General features: G+C 38.7%; 2 protein-coding genes across 2 annotated transcripts; both read left to right on the top strand.

Annotated features, from left to right (window-relative positions):
- The first annotated feature begins 10,042 nt into the window (after positions 1-10,042).
- serpinb1 (serpin peptidase inhibitor, clade B (ovalbumin), member 1) lies at positions 10,043-15,901 on the top strand. The gene is made up of 7 exons (XM_023277508.3): positions 10,043-10,364; positions 11,272-11,460; positions 13,113-13,250; positions 13,348-13,465; positions 13,570-13,712; positions 13,819-13,986; positions 15,080-15,901. The coding sequence occupies exons 1-7, from the start codon at positions 10,218-10,220 to the stop codon at positions 15,485-15,487; spliced, it is 1,311 nt and encodes a 436-aa protein (XP_023133276.2). The 5' UTR covers positions 10,043-10,217; the 3' UTR covers positions 15,488-15,901.
- Positions 15,902-17,187: 1,286 nt separating this feature from the next.
- LOC111573385 (GDP-L-fucose synthase) lies at positions 17,188-26,749 on the top strand. Its single transcript, XM_023277513.3, has 10 exons — positions 17,188-17,309; positions 20,252-20,409; positions 22,218-22,332; positions 22,714-22,842; positions 22,961-23,034; positions 23,309-23,442; positions 23,648-23,779; positions 23,880-23,959; positions 25,886-25,985; positions 26,106-26,749. The coding sequence occupies exons 1-10, from the start codon at positions 17,307-17,309 to the stop codon at positions 26,159-26,161; spliced, it is 981 nt and encodes a 326-aa protein (XP_023133281.1). The 5' UTR covers positions 17,188-17,306; the 3' UTR covers positions 26,162-26,749.
- Positions 26,750-26,832: the final 83 nt, after the last annotated feature.

Below are 26,832 nucleotides of genomic sequence, written 5' to 3'. Positions count from 1 at the left end.
TATTCACCAGGGAACTGTTTGTTCAGTATGTATTCAGTCAGATATAGACACATCAGCACAGTCTTAAACTCACTAACCTGCCAACAGTTCGCTGCAGTGCTTAATGAACCAGCAGAGAATTATCACCCAGATCTGCAGCTCTGCTCAGCATTTATGCTGCATTTACTGCTTTGTGCAGTCTCAGCACTTTTGCAGCAGCCACTCACTATACCTGTCCAGCAAAAAATAGCAAACAAATTAGCAATTACGTGGTGAGGAAGGGGAGAAAGGGTAACATCGAGCAGCAAAAAACTCTGATTTTTTTCTGAGGTTGATAGAGACTAAGCAGGGCAAAGAAATGAGTGAAAGTTTGACATAATCCCAAATGAATGCTAATGCTACCAGTAATTCCAGCCACAAGAATTTTAGAGGGTCTAACTCAGGGGTGTCAAACTCATTTTAGTTCAGGGGCCACATTCAGCCCAGTTTGATCTCAAGTGGACCAGACCAATAAAATCATAGCATAATAGCCTATAAATAACCACAACTCCAAAATTTTCCTTTGTTTTAGCACAAAAAAGTACATTCTGTACACCTTTTTACAAAACATTATGAACAAACTGAAATTTGCTAAGAAAAACAAGTTCAGTTTCAACAACATTATGCCTCAGTTTATCATTTGCACATAACTTCAAGACCACAGTGTTTCTACAAAGGAACAAAACATTTAGTCACAGGTATCTGGAACTGAACAATGCAGTATTTTACTTTAAAAAAGACAAAAAACAACAAAAACAAGACAAAATATTACAAAAATGAGACACATCACGACAAAAGTGAGAAACAAAATGACAAAAAATGCTACAAATGACACGAAACAATAAAAAAAGAGACAAAAAGTTACAAAGTGACAAAAAAATGGACACAAATGAGACAAAAAGTGACAAAAGTGAGAAACAAAACATCAAAAACGATACCCAAAATAATGAATAAAGCAAAACACATAATGACAAAAATGAGACAAAAAAATAAGCTGGAAAAAGGAACACAAGATGACAAAAACATGAGACAAACGATAAAAGTCAGACATAAAAGACAAAAAACAACAAAAACAAGAAAAAATATTACAAAAATGAGACACAAAATGATGAAAGAGCAATATAGTATTTTATTTTATCATCAAAACAACTTGTCATGGTCTAGGAATTATTTAAAATTTATAGCTTTACAAATTTACAAATTGCAGTTAACGTCTTCTCTGTAATTTTTACACTTTACAAAGTCTTCCTGCGGGCCAGATTGGACCCTCTAGTGGGCCAGTTTTGGCCCGAGGGCCGCATGTATGACACCCCTGTTTTAATCCAATAATACCTTCACGCACCATGTTTCTATGGTAGCGCTACAGAGTGGGGCTTTCATGTTTGTAGTGGCAGGGTGGGCACTTCAAAATGGAGGGTGAGGAAAGGGATATTCAGTTGATTGCAATCTCCAACATCACTGCTAGATGCCACTAAATCCTACACCCTGCTCCTTTAATGCACAGATGCGATAGATGGCAACTTTCTCATTTCACTCTTGAAAAGAAAGAAAAAAATGTGTTTTATTTAGCTTCAAATCCAAAATGAGGACAGAGTGAGGGATGAGTCAAACTTTGTGGTGTCTAGCTCCACCCATGATTTAGGTCTGCTGAGGACAGCTCAGGATCAAGTTCTATTTGAAGTCTCATGAATTTATGTTGCTAAGCTATAAGACCTTGGCTTAACACTGACATTCAACTGCTGGGGAACAGATAACTCATCATTTCATCTGTTTACTCTCTCGCTTGTATTATTTCCACAACCCCACCCAATGGAGACTACTGTTTCCCCTGCTGCTGTGTCCTGGGTCATAACTACTGCAGCCCAGCAGGCAGGCTTTAAGGGATACAGGCCTTTATTTATTTTGTAATTTGTGCCTCTGGAGAACCAGATCATTTAAGCTGTGATCCCTGTGAGTTTATAGCTGTTAAACTGTGCCTCTAGGGCATTAGCATGTCCTCCATGTGCCCCTGAAAGGACAAAGGCAAAGTAAGTTAAACAATATAAAATACCCTCCATGCACACTCCTCACCCTCCACCATCGCACCCTACTGCTGGTGGCAAGCAGGCCCCCTTTCATCTGACACTTGGAAATAAGTCAGAATAACAATGATGAGATTTGTGAAGGTTCAGACTCTCTGCCAACAGGCCCTCTCTCCCTGCCGAGTGTAACGTATTGAAGAGAGAAGTGTGTCACCATCAAATTCTAGGTCAGTTAAAGGCACAGTTTGTATCAAAGTATAGGAGGAACCAAAGAGAGCCGACTGATGGTAAATGGGCTGCGCTTAGATATTGCTTTACACCTTAGTGGTACTCAAACACTCATTCACACAGCAATAGTGACAGAGCTGCTAGGCAATGTGCTTACCTGACATCAAGAGCAACTTTGGGTTCATTTTCTTGCCCAAGGACACTTCAGGATGCAGAGGGGACCAACTGCCAACACTGTCATGAGTAAACCCACTCTACCACCTGAGCCCCAACAGCCCAATGGACCACCCGATACAGAAAGACCAGGCAACAAACAGCTCTGATTCTGTTGCAGATTTTTTAAGGGACCACCCAACTGTGTTTACACCTTGATTTTCTATCCATGCATCCATCCATCCATCCATCCATCCATCCACCCATTTTCTTCCACTTTTCTGGGGTCGGGTTGCTGAGGCAGCAGACAAAGCAAGCCATTCCAGACGTTCCTCCCCCAACAACGCTGTCCAGCTTTCCTGGAGGATCCTGAGGCATTCCCAGGCCAGACAAGATATATAATCCCTCCAGCGAGTTCTGGGTCTACCCCGGGGTCTCCTCCCAGGCGGACGTATTCGGAAAACCTCCAAAGGAAGTCTCCCCAAAGGCATCCGAATCAGATGTCCAAACCACCTCAACTGGCTCCTTTTGACACAAAAGAGCAGCAGCTCTACTCTGAGCTCCCTCCAGATGTCTGAGCTTCTCACCCTATCTCTAAGTCTGAGCCCAGCCACCCTATGGAGGAAGCTCATTTCCGCCGCTTGTACCCGCAATCTCATTCTTTCGGTCACTACCCAGAGCTCATGACCATAGATGAGGGTTGGAACGTAGATGAACTGGTAAATCGAAAGCTTCTCCTTGCAGCTCAGTTCCCTCTTTACCTTTCTAGTCATGGGAAATATGACATAGTTTGCACAACAGTTGTTTAACGTCTCCTGCAGATCTTGAAGAGCCAGCACTGCCAAAATGACATTGAGTAGTAACAGACACACATTTGTAACCTAATCCTACCAGGGGCAGCTGAGGCATATTGTGAGCACAACATTACCACTAAAGACCCAATATCATGGTCTTTTTCAGCAAATGAATGAAAGTCTCACATGTCCCCAGCATGTGGATGGTTCATTTCACCATGACTGTATGAGCCCTGGTTTCCGATCTGTTCTAAACAGGCTGATTCAGTGTATGCAGCTTTAAATGCAACTGAGCTGCAGTTCACACCCCCTTCAGAAAGAAGATTTTGTCTGTTAGTGACAGAGCAAAACACAACCAGGACTTTCTATTGCTTCTAACTTTCTCTCTGACTGATCATTTTACACTGAAATATTGCTGATTTCACATACAACTGCAACATTTGTTAGACAACATAGCTTGTGAAGTGGCTTCTAATTTAAACATAAATCTTAATTGCATTTGTTTGAATTTAAGCCATTATTTCATACTCGGGGGCAAAGAAATGACAGTAGTGACTGTTTTCATATAATCACAGTTTTTACTTTACACCTTCAACTTTATACAACCAGAAACACATTAGAACCAAATTTTCTCTATTTTGAACCTTTTAAGTTGAGTCAAGTCAAAGTCAAAGTCAGCTTTATTGTCAATTCTTCAATATGTACATGACATACCAAGAATCGAAATTTCGTTACTCTCTCTTCGTGCAAAAGTAGACATTAAATAAAGACTTAGAAAATAAGATATTAAAGGGCAAAAAAGAACAAAGGAAGCAAAATTAGAGCCGAGCAACAACTAAGAACTAAGAAAAGCAGAAATGAGTGAAACGTAAACATGACCATGAGATAAAGTGACGGATTTAGTGCAGAATACAGTGCAAATAAGTAACAGGCAAATAAGTAACAGTGGAATAGGTAAAGTTATTGTGTGCAACCTTGGAAATTTAAGTCCATTATTCAGTCTCTTTTAGCCCTGCCATTTAACTTTGTCTGCCTAAAGGAAATAACTGTTTAGCTGCTAAATGCTTCACTATGTTCACTCACTAGTTGCTAAGTAGTCTGGTGGAAGGGGACAGGAAGGAGGTTTGGACAGCTGGCACTGGGCACGTGGCGGACTATAGATTATACCCTGGATATCATGTAAGATTATGTACTACGTACTATATATATATATATATATATATATATATATATATATATATATATATATATATATATATATATATATATATATATATATATATATATATATATATATATATATATATATATATATATATATATATATATATATATATATATATATATGCCGATCAGGCATAACATTATGACCACCTGCCTCCTTTATGCTGCTGAAACTCCTCTGACCCAGTGGGGCATGGATTCAGGACCTCTGGGGATGTCCTGTGGTATCGGAATGGTGGCAGTGGATTCTGTGGGTCCTGTGGGTTTCACGGTGGGACCTATCTAGATCAGGCTTATCCTGACTGATTTGGATCCGGGGAGTGTGGAACCTGGGTTAGCTTAGCTCTGTCATGTTTCCTGAGCTACTCCTGAGCAGTTTTTGTGGTGTGTAGGGGTGCATTGTCTTGCTGAGGGTGGAAACTGGCATCAAGGAGTGCTGTTGGACTGCATGTCAAACATCTACAGGAATGTCAGGTCTCAAGGTTCCCCAGCAGAACATGTATATATATATATATATATATATATATATATATATATATATATATATATATATATATATATATATATATATATATATATATATATATATATATATATATATATATATATATATATATATATATATATATGGTAATTTTAAAAAAATTTTATATAATCATTTTTCTTGACAGCCATATGGGTGAAAAAATTTACATTAATTTTAAATGAACAGACATTTTGCATTATTTCAAGGATGTTTCATGAATTTTTTTCTTGAAAACCTATTAAACAAATATTAATATTTCTGTGATATAAGTCGCCCATGGCCTCACCTTCATGTTAAATATCTCTGCGTGAGGTTCTGACTGTACAGCAGAAGAACAAACTGTACAACTGAGTGGCTTTCCTGCTCCCAGTTCTGGCTGCACATGTACTTTTTCACGTGAGATCTGACATTGCCTTTAATTACCTCAAGGCTGTTTCCATGTTCAGTTCACAAATGACATGGGCCTTGTGATGATAGATCATGTTGACAGGACACAAAGATGCTGCGGCTAATGGAAATGTCAATGTCAACTGCAAGAAGAGACACCTCAGAGAGGGACTGAGGCTGCAATGTGAGTTTTCCACTCAGTCAGAAGAGTGAGGAAACACACAGGGCAGGACTCTTAGTGGAGGCCCACACAAGAAGGAAATCTGAAAGACATGCATTTTAAAGGGGTATTCGTGTCTTTGCATCAGTCATTTCTTGTCTTGTAATCATGCATGACATAAAAAAAATATTTTTTGGGGGGCATTTAAAGTATTAATTACATTAGTTTAAACAAAGGCATCTCACTCCAGCACACTGACTGAACAGCAGACAATATGATAGAATGAAACAATGTCAATGTTTCAATGTACACATCTGCTCACTTTATTACATTTGGTTAATATGCATTTGAAGTGCAAAAATAAGCTTTTATACTTGTTCACATTTGAAAATCAAGACAGTAAAATAACAAACTGAATGATTAATGACTTGCAGTATTTATATAGACACATTCAGGGATAGTGTAGCATTGAAGTCTATGTAGGGCATGTCTCTGAAAACAGTTTCTTAATTATTCCATGCTTTCTGTGAAAATGTAGGCGGATGCACTGACACTTTTATAGTACTCTGATGTATAAAATGTACACTGAAGAGTGGGCATCTCAAAAGAAAACAGCATGTTCTGTGTTAAAGTATTTCTCTCTGGCTCCCTCTTGTGGAAGACAGATGTTGAATAATCTCAGTTTTTCCCTTCAAATGCTTATTGTCAGCTCCTGGAGCCATCAAAAGCAATAAGGAATAGTTTTTAAATTGCTTTTTAAAAACATTTTGACCAAATTTACATATTTTCCATCTTACGCTACCATTCACAAGTTTGGGGTCACTTACACATGTCCTTATTTTGGAGAGAAAAGCATTTTTTTCCAATAAAAATAACATTAAATGAATCATAAATCCAGTCTAGACATTGCTAATGTGGTAAATGACTATTCTAGCTGGAAACTGATGATTTTTAATGGAATATCTCCATAGAGGTACAGAGGAACATTTCCAGCAACCATCACTCCTGTGTTCTAATGCTACATTGTGTTAGTTAATGGTGTTGAAAGGCTAACTGATGATTAGAAAACCCTTGTGCAACTATCTTGTGAATAAAAATGTGAGTAATGATATTGTACTGCAGTATTTTTGCATTTTCACCTTGATCGGGTATTTGGTTTATGCTTTTTTGCACTAATTAGAAATCTAAAAGCTGTCCTGGAGTTCCTCTGTTTGTTTTTCTTTGGATTTAATCTTGTTTGTATTGGTGTTGTCTTCTTTGTTCGAGAAAGTACACTAAATTAACAATAAAATACTACATAAATGCAAACAAAGTAAGGCTTTTTCCCCCAGTGTGTATAGGTGTATCAAAAGAGGTGTTGAAAATGGTCATTGATCGTGTTCCAGCTGACCTGGACCTTTACTGCATCTCAGTCCTCTGTTCACTACTGTCAATGTCAAATAAAGGGAAAAACAGATACTAAAAACAATCATCCTGAAAACAGAACATTTTCACACTGAAAACTTTAGTTTGCCATTCTTGTGAAATGATAAAAAAGACTATTTAATAATTAGAACATGTTTTCATTTCCCAGACAAAGGCAGCAAAATGCCACAAACAGGTGTGAGGAAGAAGGAGGGAAGTAGATGTTCTATAGTGGGACGAGCTATAGGTTGCTGGTTATATAACAGAGAGGTGTGGAGTTCAGTGTTTATCATGTTTCAGTGGTAACTATGGCTGAGTGGAAACCTTAGTGACGGATGGAGACAAGATATAATCCGGACATAATAAATCAAAGACACACACCTTTCTACACGTGAAATGTTTTTAAAGGGTGACCTCTGCTCACTCCTGGCTAAGACCAGTTAAATGAGCTCTACAGGACCATGAGCTTTTATTGAAAAAAGTTCATCCATGGTATAAAATCTCAGTGTGCAAAGTTGTTTACATTGAGGTAAGGAGAACAGAAACACCTGCTATTTACTAACTGTCAGTTCTGATGGGATTCAATGAAAAAACTGTAAGATGATCTGTGTCTTTTTAGTAAGGTAGACATGAAAATGTATTTTGTTTATGAAATCTGAAGACCCCAAAGTAAACTTCACATTCCACTCTGTGTTTATGTTTCCTCAATCTGACTCCATCTGGAACTCTGGTGCAGTAGTGTGGAAGTACTCGTGGAGAATTAGACCCAGAAATAACAGAATACGAATTAATGCAGTGGAGTACAACATGCTTCTGTGAAATATGGTAGAATACTGCAAAAGTGTGAAGTAAAAAGATGCTCAAAATGAAATACTGAGTACAGGTTGAATTGTCCTTGTAAAAATAAACAAACAAAAAAATGTTTGGGAAATTCTCTGTTTTGGTAAAAGACAGCGTGTAAGTCAGAATGCTTCTGATCCACAATTCTCTCCGTAGCGGAAGACAGGTATATGTATATATATATATGTCACAATATATGTCACAGTGTCCTGCTCAAGTAACAAGCTGGAGTCGCTGTGAGCAACGACAAGGACTCATCAAAAAGTAAGAAGTCTCTGCTTACAATAATCAAAAACTGTACTTGATTTAAATTTTGACTGCTATCTCAATTGAAGTAGTCTTCTTGTGCAGCAATACTGTGCTCCCAGTGCCTTTGCATCACTTGTAACACTCCCTGAAAGTCCTGTTAGCTCAACATGTCAAGCACCAACTGTGATGAGGCTGAATTTCCAAAACTGTGCCAAAACAGCAACATTTCAGCTTACATTTCTTTTTGGCTAAGAGGAAGCACTGACAGGGAGCCAAAACCAGCAAATGGGGTAAGAGGAGAAATGATTGTGTTTGTTTCAGCTGAATGAAAGCTGCTGTTTCTTCTATTGGTGGTAGCTGCAGATGTGATGTTTGCTTTTTGCTCCCATTTGTGGTCCATGAAGAAATCATGAATGCACACCTAGTAGTGGTCACATGTAACATGGCTCCTACGATTGATATTCTAACATCATGTGACATCCTCATAACAGTTTCTACTAGCACACATGTTGCACATGCGACACGAACAGTCTCTGAACTTTTTTATCAACTCTCAAACAGGTGATTTCACACTGCAGGGTGCCATGGATGTATGAGTAAGAAGGTCAAAGCTTGAGGCACAATATAAGGATGGAGAAGTTGATCCTAAATCTAAGTATATGACATGCAACAGTATATACTTTGTAAAGGAAACTGTGTGGGAAAGGAACAAGTTTGCGATTTGGAACTCGGGGTAGTTGTTTGTCAACTGCTAAATAAAATAAAGAGGAAGACAAAATAAAACTTTGGCTATCTAAGAAAGAAACATGGAAGGATGTCTTGAGGAATTGTTTTCATTTGGGAAAGTTGAAATTACTTTCATGTCTGCTGCATTGGACATGTTTCCTATTGTCCGGTGATGAAATAGTTGATCAGTCGTGTGAGGTAAATCTTCACTATGTCAGAATGTCGAGTATTTTCTGTCTCTCATTATTCTTCCTTTTCAAAAAGTCACAAACCATCTTAGGCGAGTGAAAAAATCTCTTTGCCAAATTTGGGTTGAGAATTTTGCTGTTTCCTTTTACTTTTTCCAATTTGATACTTCAAAATGTGAATTATAATATGTTATTAAAACATGGCTATTATAGGGAAGACTTATATTAAATATTTCAAAAATATCACTGGGAGATAAGATTTACTGACACATAACTATTGTGCCAAAGAACGCTGTGAAGTTAGGTGACAATCAGCATACATTTGTCTGTTTGTCTGTTTGCAACATTACTCAAAAACAGACTAATGGATTTGGATGAAATTTTCAGGGAAGGTCAGAAATGACACAAGGACCAAGTGATTAGATTTTGGCAGTGATGCGGCTTATAGTCTGGATACATGGATTTGTTAAAGATGTCTGTATCATTGCCAGATAGCGGCATGGTGTCACTGTAACCATGACAACAAGTGAACACTACATCAGCTGCCTGCTGACGCTCACATGATTGCGATCCTACTACAAATCCACCACTGTGGACTTATCAGTCGGAAATGATGCAAGGAACAATTTATTAAATTGTGGGGGTGTTTCTGAGTCCCAGCAATTCCCGCTGGCTGCTACATATTTAGGTCACGGGATTCAGTATCTGTACATAACGTGCACATGCATAACACACGCCTGTGTTCAGCGCAAGGTCATTTTGTTTGTGGGTACATCTATATTAAATGGCCACATTCTATGTTGCCGTGATTTCTGATCATCAATAACTAATAAAAAAAAAAAGAGCTACATTCCTAAAAATGCCATATGGGTGAATGAACAGCCTTGGTGGAGTACTGTGCGCTCTGAGTGCTTTTCTAGTTGAACTATTGTGACATGATGTTGAGAGTCCGGTTGGCTGGGTGGGGTCTGCTGGGGGATGTGGACTTCTGACCTCTAACATCCTGGCTGTGGCCCTGCTTCCATCCACTGTGTAGACAGTAAAAGTAGCATTATTTTACATTTAAAACGTTTGCAACACCCGCATCTCTCTTTGGTGTGAGGTCAGCCTAGTGTTGTACAGGTTGAGCAAACATTTCCAGCTGCACTGCACTGGCTGCATTTTTTCCTCTCTTTAAAGCCCTGTTTTGTCACTGTCACTGACTTATCGCTCAGTCACGCGTCTCACTCGCAGTGAGTCAGACAGACAGACAGTGAGACAGACAGACAGACAGACAGACTCCGATCTGTGTCCGTATAAATGAGAGGTGGATCTGCGGGTTTACGCTGCACGTTCAGGGCAAGTTGGGGGATTTTTTCCTGCCTTTCCATCGTGGTTTCACTTTCTTCTCACGCGGTGAGTTGGTGCGATCAGTGCGAGCTGGGATCCTTTCGACAGAGAGATCAGGTGAGAGAACAATTTATGCTTATTATTAACATGTATATTTTTATCCTGCCACCTGTGCGTGACTAACACCACACAGGCTACTGAAACTAGACGTATGCGGAGTTATTTCCGGTTTGCTGGGCCTGCAAATAGCGACATTTTACGCGATTCTTTGACAAATGTGAACGCAGTTTAAGGAAATGCGACATTATCCGGCAATATGAGAACATAAGCACAACGATGTGACTCCCAGTCTGTGAGGTTTTTAAGGAAGCCGTGGTTTAAAGTGCAAGGAGCACAGCTGCTAGACTCTGTCCTGTTTTCATTCACATTAACTCCACATTTCACCTCACTAAGAGGGTGAAGTGTGTTGAATTTTTTAAATGTAAAGGTTCTCTTTCCCACTGCATATTGTTGTTGGGGAAATGTGTTGAGGCAACAGATTGTTTCACGTAAATCTAAGCTATAAAATACAGTTTGGTGCATGGAGTTTTGAAATCATTCTGATCCTTATCTTGAAGTATAGAATTAGATACTCGTGCTGCAAATGAGAATTATTTACATTATGCACGATCGATTACTCTCTTGAATATTTTTTTTGATTTATTGATTAGGTATTTGGTTCAATCAATGTCAGACTTTTTTTATTTTAAAAAAAAATGATGTTGATGAGTGTTCCTTAAAGCTCAAGATGACAACTGGTCTGTCCATAATCCAAAGATATTCTCTTTGCTGTCAGAGAGAAATCAGAAATGATTACACTTAAAGAAGCTGACATAAGAGAATCTAATAGTTTTTTTTTCTTCAACCATAAAGAATATCTGATGATAAACTTAACAGTTGGAAACGAATTAATCAGCTATTTGTTGCAGCTCTTTTATATACCGCTTGAAACTTTTTTTTTTTTTTTTTTTTTTGCACATTACAGGAAAACGGTAGATCAGCAGTCATGGCCACAGTCAGTAGATCAAACACAGTTTTTGCCTTGGAGCTGCTTCGCACTCTGAGCCAAGGAAACCCCAGTGGGAACATCTTCGTCTCTCCACTGAGCATCAGCTCAGCCATGGCGATGGTGTACCTGGGAGCTAAAGGAGACACTGCTGCTCAGATGGCACAGGTCAGTACACTGCCACTATACTACATCCACCACACCATCAGCTGATCAGCAGACATCCCCCTGCAACTTCCAGACCTCTTATGCAATGTCCCTAAAATGAAAAAATGCAGTTGCTCTGCATAAAACATCTTGTGAGTTGTGACATTCAGGCTACCTGTATTAGCTCAGCTTTGTATCCAGGCTTAGATTCAAAGGTGTGTATTCGGTGACGCATTGACTGTGAAATATCACCTGCACTTTGACCTCAATAAAAACCTTTGGAACAAGATATACGTTGTTCACTACTCAGCAGAACATTGTAAAACCCGTGATATGAACAGGGGGTTCCATTCAAGCAACCTGTTTGCTTTTGAAAGGTTTAGTCCAGGCTTTGCTCTTTGTCTTCTTTTTTATCTTTATTTATTTAAACTGTGGCAACTTCAGCGAGATGTCACATTTTCATCTGCAGTGCCTCAGCAGCCTGATAAATCAAAAATCAAAACAATGCACAAAACGGCATACAGAAATACAGACATACCTTATATGACATTCATCACAGTGCTGGGTGAGTTTGATGTATATATATATATATATATATATATATATATATATATATATATATATATATATATATATATATATATATAAACACACACACACACACACACACACACACACACACACACACACACACACACACACATACACATCACCCACTGGTTCCTTGAAGAGCAGTTTTACAGCTCAGTGTGGCTCCCGCTGTCACTGTCTTGGCAATGTCTGATTCCTCATAAATTCTGGCTAATTCAAAAATGAGCACAAACATGGAGCATGGTAGTAGGATCGCAATCATGTGATCATTAGCAGGCGGCTGATGTAGTGTTGTCACAGTTACAGTGACACCGTGTCGCTATCTGGCAGTGATACAGAAATCTTTAACAAATCCGTGGATCCAGACTATTAGCAGCAACACTGTCAGAATCTCATCAATTGGTCCTTGTGTCATTTCTGACCTTCCCTGAAAATTTCATCCAAATCTGTTAGTCGGTTTTTAAGTAATGTTGCTAACAGAGAGACAAACAGACAGACAAACCAACATCAATCGTCACTTAACTCTGCCACATTCCTTGGTGAGGTAATAAAGATTTTGTGAAACTGGAACTCAGTGCCCTATCCTGAAGCATGAAAAACTCATTTAGAAGTTTGGGGACTTACTTGTGTCTAAACTGGGACTATACCTCCTAAATAAACTCAAATGAAGTATACTAATACTTGGAGTGTATTAGTAAGATGTATTGTTTTGCCAGTAAGAAGATCATTTATTTTTGGGCATAAGTAGCATAGGTTATTACAGTAGTATTTAGTGTGTTGTCCTCTCAGTCTTGTTTTCAGCTTCATTTTCACTGTAATTTTTTTTATTTTATTTATTTCTTTATTAGAAAAAAAGACATAACAGTGAAACATAAAACAATAAGTCAAAAAAAAAGCACACTGCTAAAAGTACACAAAGAAAACATAACAGTGAAACATACAATAAAGCATAGGACAATGGATCACAATAAAAGGTCAATAGGTTGCAATAAAAAAAAACAATAGGTCGCAATAAAAAGACAATATGTCACAATAAAAAGTAATAGTTCTAGAGATTTTATTATTCTGTCAATTCTCTGCAGGCCCTTGCTTTCAGCTTGGATACTGATGTTCATGCAGACTTCCAGACACTTAATGCTGACATCAACTCCCCATCTGCATCATACATCCTGAAACTGGCCAATCGTCTTTATGGAGAAAATACTGCCAACTTCCTCCCAGTGAGTTCTCAGATTGCATACGTCTGCTCCTCCAATACACAGATTGAATTCATAATTGATGAGACTGGATTGGTAAACTGTTTTCTGCTCTCTGCAGACATTCCTTGACGCCACACAGAAGCACTACCAGGCAGACCTGAGGGCTGTTGATTTCATCGGGGCTTCAGAGGCGTGCAGAGCCGAGATCAACAGCTGGGTTGAGGAGCAGACAGAAAGTTAGAATGGGCAACTTAAGCAGACAAAAACATTGAACTCCCACAGTTTGTACAACAGTGAATAATTTGACGTAATATGACTTTGCCTGTGTATTTCCTTTCAGATAAGATAAAAGACCTTCTAAAGCCAGGATCAGTCAGCTCAATGACAAGACTGGCTCTGGTCAACGCCATCTACTTCAAGGGAAACTGGATGAACCGCTTTGATGAGGCAAACACCCAAGAGATGCCCTTTAAAGTCAACCAGGTAAAAAATAATGTATTCATAAAGACATTACATTTAAATGCAGGATACTCCTCTAGATGTGGTACCACGATCCTATCCCCCTGATTTTCTGTGTTTTTTCTGTCAGAATGAGACTAGGCCAGTCCAGATGATGTACCAGATGAAGAAGCTACCCTACAACTACATCCCTGACCATGGCCTGCAGGTCCTGGAGCTGCCCTATGTAGATGAGGAGCTCAGCATGTTCATTTTGCTACCTGAGGTGCCTGAAGATGGCTCTGACCCTCTTCTGAAGGTATACGACCTAGAAACAGCTTCTGGTTCACTGTGGTGTGTTTTGTAAAGCTACTATAACTGTGGTTGAGCATCAAGAACTGGGTACAACTCATAACTAGTTCCAACAGCCTGATTTTAAAGAGATCAATAGGAAAGTTTAATTTTGATTGTGTTTATCGGTTCCTAAACAAATTTCACTCATGCTGTTTTAAAAACAGTGCATTGCAAATACTCACTGTATATCTACTGCTGTTCATCTGTGGTATTAGTGGTCTAAACAGGCTGAGTTGCTTGATAAGCAGATGAATAGTAAGGGTTGTTTGATTGTCTTGTAACAATCAGCTTAATTCAGCAAATGCTGCTATAAAATGCTTGAATGGACATTAGCGGACTTCGCTATTGTTACAGTAAAGTAGCTGAACTAAACATGACGATATCAACCAGAAAGGATACCATTGTCTCTAAGGTTACACTTACTTGCACTGTCTTTCTGCTGCAAACATTTATCCATGGTAAGTAGCAGTTCACACGTGAAGAATAGTAGCATCCAGTGATTCTTTTTTCTGACAGCAACCGCATCCCACAGACTTTCAGTTGTTGTTGTGCTTAGTGAAGCACATTACAGCTGACTACAAGACAGTAAAGTAACTTTAGTACTACATTCCTGTGTCTGCAGCAATGGCCATCTTAATTTAAGCGACTCTGCATATTAAGGCAATGTAAACTCACTAGTTTAAAAACATTGCAACCAAAAATTTCCCTTAATTATTAAATGTTTGTTAACAGAGATGGGCAGAGGGGGAGGAAATCATCAGGTCTTTTATTTGAGTGAAAGTGCTAATACCACACTTGTATATCATTAGAATATTATTATTAATGCAATAATGTAGTATAATCTACTACCCTAACCATCTGCTCCTCAAAGAATTGGAATCAAGGGTCATAGAAAAATCAGAACTGTTAAAATACAAACAATACCAAACCTGTAGCTACAAATAATGTTTTGATTGTAGCAGCTCCACTTGTGCAGACTGCAGACTTTATCAAATGACACCTTGATCATATGTGTCAAACATAAATATGAGCCACAAAATGTATTTATTGTGTTCCAGCTGGAGAACGAGCTCACGCGAGAGAGGCTGGACGAATGGACCAACAGGGACAACATGGACATTCACACAGAAATATTTGTTTACCTGCCAAAGTTTAAGCTGGAGGAAGACTACGAGCTGAATGAGCCTCTGGCTAAACTGGGCATGACAGACGTGTTCTGTGGGCCAAAGGCTGATCTCTCTGGTATGAATGGCCAACAAGGACTCTTCCTCTCTACTGTGGCCCACAAGGCTTTTGTGGAGGTGAATGAGGAGGGCACAGAAGCAGCTGCAGCCACCGCTGGCATGGTCGCATTTTGCATGCTTAGGGAGGAACACTTCAAAGCAGATCACCCGTTCCTCTTCTTCATCAGACACAATAAGACCAAGTCCATCCTGTTCCTTGGCAGGTTCTCTTCTCCTCAGTAGACACAACCAGCAGAAGGAAATGGTGGACCATTTCAAATAAAAAAAATCTTGAAAAAAATAATATAAATGAAGCCTTTATTTCATGTGATGTTTTGCTATGCTATTTTAAGAACTATATTTTGTCTGCTTTTGCACTAAAATAATAGGTGTAGCTATTCAAACACTCACTTAAAAGATTTCATTTATTTTAAGATTCAGTTATTGGGTTGTTCTTTGTATTAATCATTTACATTCATTTCATGCTTTGTGTTAATTTTGACTCAAAGAATGAATTAAACTTAAAAAAAATCAAAATATACATAATGGTAATGGTGTATTTTTTTTTTTTTTGCTTCCATTGTAAAAGAGTGGAAGTCATTTTACAGGCATTTCTTTAATACTGTCACTGCTATTAAAAATGAGAAGTGAAACATCCAGCCAAGGCCAATATTTTAAACTACAAATGTCTGATGTAGCATTAAGCCAAACACATTAAAAGTCAGCAACAGGAAACCCACTCTTCATTAATGGGAATAAGCAGCACACTAAGCATAAGCTGAGGTAGTTGTGTACATCTGGTCAGTTTTAGGTGACCCCAGTGAAAATGCTGTCCACGAGGGGCAAAGATTAAAAAAACAAAAAGAAAAAGTACATGTATTTTAACAAAACATGCATTCTTCTAGTGCACAATAATCACTCAAGATGTATTTCTAGTGACAAGTTTATCCCTCTATGGTTCTGTTAAGCAGTGCAAGCTTCTTTTTTAACTCAACAATGCATAAGTTAAAATATAACTGAAAGATACATTGAAAGTCTTCCTACACATAGCACCCCTACAGCTGTAACGTGATGCCAAGCCAAGGGGTGAACCAGAAAATGTTTGTATTAAAGAGTTCACTATTGTCACCAAAAGGGTAGAAATGCATGTGTTTTTATATGTAAATAAAGAATAGCTGTAGCTGTATATTTAGGTGAAACTCTTAAAGACAGTAGGGATGGAATCTACTCTGAAGAATTCTGCAAACAAACTGCTGAGCTGTGAAAGACTGACCCAAAAGCTACAGCCACAAGAAAGAAAGTAAAATGCTGGATGGACACAGTGTGATGTCTCACCAGTGGGGTGTCCTGGGCAGAACAGGGACACTTTTGACAAGTCTTCTGGTGTACTTATGTAATTTACATTTTAACTATCTTGTGATATGTATTATTTACTGTTGTGAAATGTACTGTAAAAGCAGAACTTTAGAAATTGTTCTGGGCTTTCGTCAACTGAGATCAACATAAAACAGTGTATTATACTGTATAAGAATTCACATGTATTTCTACATGTTAGTCTTGCCTGCATTAGAAAATGATAAGACTCAGTGACCAGCAAAATATTTATTTTGTCTCCAGCGATTTGCCACTCATGAAAAAAAAAATCTAATTAGGGCGACATTGTGCCACCACAATGTGACAACTGATCTCAGCTGTAAAATCTGTCTGACTCCGCAACTGGATCATTTAACAAAAACAGTAAAATACTTCAGAAAAAGAATCACTACTGGTCGCTTACCAAACCGGAAATAATATTTTATATATTTAAAATAAAAGTTTAAAATCGTATCAGACTACAATAGATATCGTTTTTCAGTAAGTCTTTAGATTTAGCTGTATAATTTCGCCATTTCCCACTTTTAAAATAATCGAGACACGTTGGGTTGTCTACTGATTCATAGGCTGCGTTGATGTGAGACCTGAAAATAAACCTTTATTTTGAAGGTTACATCAGGAAGTTGTCTTCTCCATTGCATGTACCGTCACGTTCCGCCGACTCCACTGGTTCCTGAGCAGCCTGCTAATGGTGAGAAACTGCTGCCTTACATACTACGTGTTTAGATTAACATTAGCTTTACTGCACTGGCTTGTCACTCGCAAAATAATAAAATACACTCTTGATGTAGCTAGTGTTTAGTTTGTCCAGGTATACTAAAATAAGATCCGTCACGAGAAGTGACTGTGACAGCGGCTACCTGCTAGCTATCAGAAACTTCGGCTAATGAAGCTAGCTTGTCTGACTGGCTTTGAACGTCACAACACTGTCCTGCTCACCTCTAATGAAAAACAACAATAATACCTAATATAATTACATTACTCAGCTTTAGAGGTAAGCTTGTTATCTGTAGCTAGTTAGATGATCTCAGTACTAATTGTTTGAGTTTGTCTTGATGCAGTTTGTTAACTAACTCCCACTAAACTGAGATCCTGAATGACGTGGCAGTTACCTGAGCCTTCAGCGCCACAAACACCTGAATACAGCTGAACACACCCACCTGCAGACCTGACACTGCCAGATACCAGTGCCCTACTAAAGAGAAATGAGTTATATGCAGTCATGGAAAAAATTCTTAGATCACCCTTGTTTTCTTCAGTTTCTTGGTCATTTTAATGCCTGGTACAACTAAAGGTACATTTGTTTGGACAAATATAATGATAACAACAAAAATAGCTCATAAGAATTTAATTTAAGAGCTGATATCTAGCCATTTTCCATGATTTCCTTGATAATAACCAAAATCACTTCAGTTCTTCCATCAATAGCTATGGCATTGTACTGCCAAAAACAGTGCTTTTAGGCATTCCATGTTTTCTTTTCTGTCTGTTTTAGTCACATGATATACAGAGGAGTTAGTACTTGATTGCATAACCATTGTTTTTGATGACTGCAGCCATGGATCTTGGCATGCTCTCCACCAGCTTCTGACATTATTCTGCTGTCACAGCAGCCCATTCCTGTTGCACAAATTCAAACAAATTTGCTTTGTTTTTGGGCTTGTGGTTCTCCATTTTGTGTTTGATGACTTTCCACAGATTTTCAATTGGATTTAGATGTGGTGATTGAGCAGGTCAAGGCATGGTTCCAATGTTCTGGTTCTCCATCCAGGCTTTAACTGACCTTGCTGTGTGGCAAGGGGCATTGTCTTGTTGGAAAATCCAGTCATTGGAGGCAGGAAAGAGTTTTCCAGCTGATGGAAGAAGACTGTTTTCAAGAGTAGCCCTGTACATGGCCTGGATCATTTACCCTTCACACAAATGCATTTGCCCTGTTCCACCCATAGTGAAACAACCCCAGATCGTCACTGATCCACTTCTCTAGGCTTCCTCCCAAACCAGTAAGTTGGCTGGAGTGGGCATCAAGTGAAAATTGGATTCATCACTGAAGAGAATCTTAGCCCAATCATCAACAGTCCAATCCTTGTGATCCCCAGCAAAGTGTACCCGGGCTTTCCTCTGCCTTTCATTGAAGAAGGGCTTCTTCCGTGCCCTGTGTGACTTCAGACCAGCTTCAAGAAGTTGGTTTCAAACTGTCCTTGCCGAACAAGTCACATTTCTCCACAGTGCCCACTCATCCCTGGAGGTCTGAGGACGATTCCTGACACAGGAGCGGCTGAGTGACAGTCATCTCATGGTAGAAAAATGTGACCTGCAGCGACCAGCTAGCAATGTGGTAGTACCATGTTGGGCTTGTTTTTTCTTGGTGTAATGAACAGCTGTCTTGGAGATCTTGATTTTTTTTGCTACCTGTCTCTCACTCCTGCCAATTTCCAGCAGTGCCAAGATGGCTGCCTTTGTGGCTTCACATAATTCTTTAGTTTTAGGCATTATGTGAGAGCTGACAACTTCTGAGTTGTGCTATGGCTTGAATGCAAGCAGGAAACCACTCTAGGCCTTTACATGTGCAGTGCTGCTTATGACATGAAATGGCCTCTTATATACCCTGGGAATACAATGAAGCTGAAGCATGTCAAATAGGACATAAAGTATTATGTAATCAGCTGCATTTTTTGTCCTGTTCATTGTATTCTTAAGATAATATACCTTTAGTGGTACCAGGCATTGAAATGAACAAGAAATTGAAGAAGACAAGGGTGGTCTAATATTTTTTTCCATGACTGTATTTGGTAGTTTTGATCAAGACAGATGCTGGGGTTTGTTTGATTCTGACATTTTTGTCCTTGAGTGTGAGTTTTTATTCAGAACCTGACTCTGAACGCATCAGAATCAATGTTACTGCAGATCAATATGCCTGGCATATGCCCGACTGTGATAACAAAAAAATCCGCTTAGCACCCTATATATGGAAAATTAAAAAAATATTATGTAAACAGATTTGCGTTCAAAGGTTTAAAATCCTAAAAATGAATGAATATTTAGTATGATGTTTATGATCAAGACAGGTGTTCGTTAAAATACAACTATATGAAAGCGGAAAATAATATTACATATATTATTTAAATGGCAGGTTTTTTTTTTTTATCACAGGCATTTTAGCCCTTAAGGTCCTAAGTGAGTGTTTCTTTTTTAATTTTTGTTCCAAAATCGGACACTACACAAAAAGTAGTAGTGCATCAGAATCTATGCTGTTGCTTATCACGACATATCACAGACATCAATAATATTAACTTTAAAAAGTCAGCTAGAAAATAATAGATTTTTTGTGTCTTTCCCCTTTTACAAAAACAAAAGCAATACTGGCATCATATAAACAAACAGCCATTTAAAGGGTTAAAATGAATCAATGTCTGGTTGTTGTCTTCAGGGCCGATGTGGAAAATATTATTAATATATAACAGTTTATAGTTTATTGTCAGTTTTTTTTAACAGGAACATTTTTGTCCTGTAGGTCCTCTATGTAACTTTTTTATATTGATGCCTAAGCAGTAACGTCTCCTGTGGATATCCTTATTTTGTTTACATTATGCTTTAGTTCTATGGTGAATTCTGTGTCTTGCTCTCTTTGTTTAGATGAACTGTCAAGACGAGCACAGCACTCCAGTGAGAGTGTTGGTGACAGGAGGGTCCGGCTTAGTGGGGAAGGCCATACAGCATGTGGTTAAAGAAGAGAATGGAGCCAAGGAGGGGGAAGAATGGATTTTTCTCTCCTCCAAAGATGCTAACCTCATGTGAGAGCCACACCTTTTCTAAGGCCTGTACTATGAAACAAGTCAAACATGCCCAGGATTAAGACAAGGGGATAAAAACAATGGCAACATGTGTCAGCAAAAGACAGTTTTTTTTAGTACTATAAGAAAACTGTTAGTTTCGCGTAAATGGCTTAAAAGGCCAACTACCATTAAAAGCATATAACAAAACCATGATGTTTTGCTGCATGAACAGACCAAAATGTGCTCCCTCCCTGTGTCAAACAGCCCATTATACCTTGATTAAAATGAACAATAACGTAACAAAACAAAAATGTGCTCTCCCTGCAGCTTCTGTGCAGGCCTCCCAAGGCATGCTAGTCTGCAACCCACTGGGATTGTCTTTAACCCCATTTGCTCCCACAGACTTCCCCTGGTGAAGGCTGCGGTCTGCAGTGAGTGGTTGTTACCCCTGTGAGATGGGCAACATGGTCTAAAAACATTCTCAACACTCAACAATACATGTTTCTGCTATAATTGAAGACAAAATTATTAGCTTCTCTATGAAATTTTAAGTTTTTTTCAAAATTTTCCCAAGTGCATTTTGAACAGAACAGAGGATTTTGAACATAGCACTTCTAAACATACTGCCTTTCTTTAGAAAGCATACAATATTTGGTTTTGCACACAACAGAATAATTTTTAGAAAAATGAAAAATGACAAAGGTCAGTATTGCTTAAGAACTGACCTTTTATTGAGCCAAACCACAAATCACTGTTGTGCAAGCATGTGCTTTAACTTTGTCATGCTCACAGCTTGTAATCAATCAATTAATCAAGTTTAAACTGGGGGTTGTCCTACACTTTACACACAGTAGCAAAACTTCATTAAGGATTTGAGCTGTCACTTGAGAAAGCATCATGCCAAAAAAAAGAAACCAATTTAGACTTAAGAAAAAGAATTATTGATGCTTACAAAGCAGGAGAAGGGTATACAACATTATTACAGTGTTTCCAAATGTCAAGAAGTGGAGTGAGAAGTGTCCAACACAGTACAGAACAAGTCTGGCAGAGGTAGGAAGTGAAAGATTTCAAAGACTCTGGAAAGAAAACTTGTAAGAGATGTGACGAAAGATGCAAGAAAAATCACCAAAACACCAGTTAATGACTCAACCAAGTGCTAATTAATGTCACTTCCCTGTCAATAAGGCACGAGTCAATCTGGTAATTAGGCTACAACTGTGTATTCCAATGAAATAATGTGTTGTTTAGATTTTACCTATTCCCTATGGTGTGTTAGACAGTTGTAATCTTACTGTTTCAGCTGCAGACCCGGCCGTGTGAAACAGTCTTGGGAGCAAGTAAAGAACACATACAAAAGCATCATTTAAATCTGTGATAGGCTTACTGCAAATCTTGTAGCTGTATTAGGCTGTAGTCATCACTCCTCATTTGTCATTGGTCTCTGTTATAAGATTCTGTCACTATGCAAAGAAATAATACAAATCTATACCCTTTACATTTATGTTACATTCCCCTTTCACTGTCCATACCAATGGCATTTTCTAAAAGAACTACCTGTTCACTAGACTGTCTTTTAATATACAATAATCTGTTATCCCCAAAGTAACCTGCTCCACAGCAGGGGTGGGGTTTTGCTTAAGTTACCATGGTGATGATGTTAAGAAATGAACCACCATTGTAGGAGACCCAGCCTTAAACCCAAAGTCTTGCTTCTTATTACAGACCTCCAGATGATATAATATGCTGACACATGATTTGGTGAAAAACTGGAACCCAATTCAGAAACTTCCTCCATTTTACTTAATTTTCTGGTGGTCTCTTCCCAGGAACGTGGACGAGACACGGGCAATATTTGAGAAGCATCGACCCACCCATGTAATCCACCTGGCTGCTATGGTGGGAGGGCTCTTCAAGAACATGAAGTACAACCTGGACTTTTGGGTAGGAGGAAGCTGCTTTTCTGCTCTAAATAGACAACATTTATTGCTATTTATTAAGGAGTTATGTGACGATCTGCGGTGGTTTGTCAGTCTGTTAGCAACATTACTCAAGAATGAATTAATGGATATGGATGAAATTTTCAGGGAAGGTTAGAAATGACTTAGGGACCAATTGATTAGATTTTGTCAGCGATGTGGCTTATAGTCTGGATCCACGGATTTGTTAAAGATTTCAGCCATCGGAAATGATACAATGACTGAGCAGCCTTGGTGGAGTACTACGCTTACTGAGTGCTTTCCTAGTTTGCAATGTGTTGAAAGTAGTTTTGTGTTACGTTCAGATGTGTTATGATGATGCTACAGATGGTCTTCTTCCCTCCAGAGGAACAACATCTACATCAATGATAATGTGCTGCAGGCAGCACATGAAGTGGGCGTAGTCAAGGTTGTTTCCTGCCTATCCACCTGCATCTTTCCAGATAAGACAGCCTATCCTATCGACGAGACCATGGTAAACTCCTGCCCCTGCTCTGCTCCATACTGTTGTATACATACTACATACAAATGACATGCATACTGCATGTTTCAATTTGTAAAGAGCGATTTAACCTGGATCGTCTTTATGTCAGATCCATAATGGTCCACCCCATGAGTCCAACTTTGGCTATGCCTATGCAAAGAGGATGATTGATGTTCATAACAGGTATGTGGACTCAACTAGTTGTTGGTTGTATTCAACAAGTAATTTTCTGGAAAAATCATTTTATCACTTAAATGATTTAGTCAGATGAATTAGAACTGTCGTGCTCATGTTAAATGGTGATTCTAAATCATCTGTAGGTGTGAATGTGAGTGGGCTTGGTTGTCCGTCCGTCTGTCTGTGTGGCCTTGTGATGGACTGGTGAATCTTGTCTTCAGTGGTGTATCGATAATGAATGAATTGGAGGTGCTTGCTAAGTTATCTGCTTGTTTCACAGGGCTTGTTTCCAGCAGCATGGACACTGCTATACAGCTGTGATTCCCACTAATGTGTTTGGTCCTCATGACAACTTCAGCATTGAGGATGGTCATGTGCTGCCAGGCCTCATACATAAAGCATACATTGCTCAAAGTAAGTCACAGCCTTGCATGGGTAAGTTGCAATGCATAAATCCAACTTTACCTCTCTTAGTAATTTCAGTGTGGAAGAGCTGGTGGTAAAAATGTGTGCATGATGTATCCCGAGAAAGTTATCAGCAAGCACAGACGCAGAGGATAAGCAGGAGTGCTAATACAAGGTTTTATTTAAATAATTCACTTCTCTGTTTGTTGGTTAGAGGAGGGGAAACCCTTGGTGGTGTGGGGCTCCGGCACTCCTAGAAGACAGTTCATTTACTCTTTGGACCTGGCTCGTCTCTTCCTCTGGGTGCTGAGAGAGTATCCGGAAGTCGAGCCAATCATTCTCTCTGGTGAGTCTTCATATGCAACATATTGTTATTGATAATGACAGCTTAATTTTCAGCTATTCAAACTGAAATGTAATGACAACGTTGTGTCTGTCGGTTCCAGTTGGTGAGGAAGATGAAGTGTCCATCAAAGAAGCAGCAGATGCACTTGTTGAGGCTTTGGGCTTTAAAGGAGAAGTAATGGTATCCTTTTCATAATGCAAGTTTCCTGCTTCTCTGTACTGAATTTAGCAGACTAATCACATATTGTTAATTTTTGATAGGATTAAAGCAACTGCACTTTTTAAGATTCACATCCTGCCTTCAGTGCACTTGTTTTAGAATGCTATGAAACTGAATATTCACAGAATTAAAAATAGATCATCTCATTATCCACAAGATTGTTTCGAAGCAGTTGTTATTTTAGATTGTCCTGTCTAAATAGATAAATACATAAATTACATAAAAAAGTAAATTATTAGTGGGCCTGTGGCAGCAACAAAGGCTGTGTGTTGTACTCAAACTGTTGTCTGCAAGTTAAGATTCACAAAAAAATTGAATTGTGCAAATCAGACTCAAAACCACGATGCTCAAACCTGTGTGAAGAAGGTTAATAATTGATTATAATGTCTTTAAAAGAGATGGCAAAAATCCCCCCATTTATCAGCCAGAAACTGTAGAAACAGAAAGAGATGTAGAATTTTTAACTATCCAGTGGTCCATAAATGTATCATGTGTGACTTGAATGTGAATGAAGTCTAAGCCTAAAATTTGTAATACTTAATCAAAATCACTTAATTTACATCTTATTAAAACAATTTGTCAAGAATGAACTGTTTGCACCAAATTCTGTAAAAAACTGAAAATCGTGCGGTCCTCAGTGCAACCGAGTAGCCGTAACTGACTGAGCTGCTTCAGACAGTCACTAATTCAGCATGGCTCAAAAACGGTATACGCTTTACCAGCGGTTTGTGTGAAGATGCATTCAGCATGGTGAACTATCTTTCTAAAGCCTTATGGGCAGAATAGTGTGAAAAACTTTGAATATGTAGAGTTTGTACATACAGTTATGGAAAAAAATGTTAGACCATCCTTCTTTTCTTCAATTTCTTGTTCATTTTAATGCCTGGTACAACTAAAGGTACATTTGTTTGGACAAATATAATGATAACAACAAAAATTGCTCACAAGAGTTTGATTTCAGAGCTGTTATCGAGACATTTTCCATGGTTTTCTTGATAATAACCAAAATCACCCCAGTTCTTCCATCAATAGCTATGGCATTGTACTGCCAAAACAGTATTTTTAGGCATTCCATGTTTTCTTTTCTGTCTGTTTTAGTCACATGATACACAGAGGAGTTAGTATTTGATTGCATAACCATTGTTTCTGATGACTGCAGCCATGGATCTTGGCATGCTCTCCACCAGCTTCTGACATTGTTCTGCTGTCACAGCAGCCCATTCCTGCTGCACAAATTCAAACAAATTTGCTTTGTTTTTGGGCTTGTGGTTCTCCATTTTGTGTTTGATGATTTTCCACAGGTTTTCAGTTGGATTTAGATGTGGTGATTGAGCAGGTCAAGGCATGGTTCCAATGTTCTGGTTCTCCATCCAGGCTTTAACTGAGCTAAGCCACCTAAGGAGCATTGTCTTGTTGGAAAATCCAGTCATTGGAGGCAGGAAAGAGTTTTCCAGCTGATAGAAGAAGACTGTTTTCATATAATTACATTTGCCCTGTTCTACCCATAGTGAAACAACCCCAGATCATCACTGATCCGCCCCCATGTTTTACTGTAGGGGCAAGACAGTCTGGTTTGTAGGCTTCTCCAGGCTTCCTCTTAACCAGCAAGTTGGCTGGAGTGGGCATCAAGTGAAATTTGGATTCATCACTGAAGAGTGATGAATCCAATGAACAAGAAATTGAAGAAAACAAGGGTGGTTTAATTTTTTTTTTCCATGACTGTATGTAAGTATCTACAACATGTTGAGGACTTGATATATCACAGTGAAAAATGTATCCACAGTGAGTAAAAATGCTCAGAAAGTGCTTGAAATTGAGGTTTTGGTTTTATAATATTGCTGTTTGTCTGATTGTTTTATTGGGGTTTCCTTGACATTTGACGTTCAGCATGACACCAGTAAAGCAGATGGCCAGTTCAAAAAGACAGCCAGCAATGCAAAGCTGCGCCGCTACCTGCCAGACTTCACATTCACACCCTTCAAACAAGGTGGGACTGACTCAGTGGTTAAACGTGTATAAATTGGTGTTTGAATGTCATCAGTGGAGACATTTTTTAGGATCCTATCAGCTGCCTGTCTTGACCAATTCCACTTGTTTTCACTTCCAGCTTTAAAGGAAACCTGTGACTGGTTTGTTGCCAACTACGACACAGCACGGAAGTGAAACCTCTGCTCTAAAAGTTAAAACCATCTCAGCTGGACTGTCACCTGTAAGTAGAGAAGCTGATAGGTGGAGGAAAAGGAAGTAATCTGCACAGGCAGGAAGCAGTGAAAGAAGTCAGTTTGACCCTCACTCGGTGAGCTCCTTAATATCTCACTGAGTGAAAGTCTGCAGTACTGTCTTAGTAGTCAATGTTGATGAAGACCGGTTTCTCTTTCGCTTTAAGGATCAGTCCGTTGTAGTTGTAGGAAATGTATATTCTACTACCCATGTGTAGAAATATCAGAGCTTTATTCACTATTATAGCGTTAATCATTTGAACAGTTAATTGATTACTGCAGTCTTGAAATCCAGGTTCTGCCACAACTTGCAGTTTCAGTGGTCAGCAATCTCTCTATTAACCTTTTCCAGCAGTTTCTAAATGTGTTCCTGAATGACTTTCCTTATTGAGGGATTTGGGATTTGGAAGTTTTGATGACTTGACAATTCACTTTAATGAACAGAAAGTAAATTGTGGTACATGCTGTCAGTTTGAATGTTTTTTTACACAGTATATATTGTCTCTGAGCAAGATAAATGTTTTATACCTGTCATCTGTCTCAAGTGTCCTGTGTAAATCTCAGAGTGGAGTCAAAGGTTGACATTTTTATAGCTTTGCAGTTATTCTGTTTGAC

This window comes from Amphiprion ocellaris, chromosome 2 (genome assembly GCF_022539595.1).
Source record: "Amphiprion ocellaris isolate individual 3 ecotype Okinawa chromosome 2, ASM2253959v1, whole genome shotgun sequence".
NCBI classification, from domain to species: Eukaryota; Metazoa; Chordata; class Actinopteri; family Pomacentridae; genus Amphiprion; species Amphiprion ocellaris.
Note: the sequence above shows the minus strand (reverse complement) of the source record. Positions and strands in the feature narration are given on the sequence as shown.

Coding starts and splice junctions, on each gene's coding strand:
- LOC111573385 (XM_023277513.3), top strand. Junction 22,843..22,960: donor ATCCTATCGACGAGACCATG/GTAAACTCCTGC, acceptor TCTTTATGTCAG/ATCCATAATGGTCCACCCCA. Junction 23,443..23,647: donor TAAAGCATACATTGCTCAAA/GTAAGTCACAGC, acceptor TTTGTTGGTTAG/AGGAGGGGAAACCCTTGGTG.
- serpinb1 (XM_023277508.3), top strand. CDS start 10,218: ATGAGAGGTGGATCTGCGGGTTTACGCTGCACGTTCAGGGCAAGTTGG. Junction 11,461..13,112: donor CTGCTGCTCAGATGGCACAG/GTCAGTACACTG, acceptor AATTCTCTGCAG/GCCCTTGCTTTCAGCTTGGA. Junction 13,987..15,079: donor GCTCTGACCCTCTTCTGAAG/GTATACGACCTA, acceptor ATTGTGTTCCAG/CTGGAGAACGAGCTCACGCG.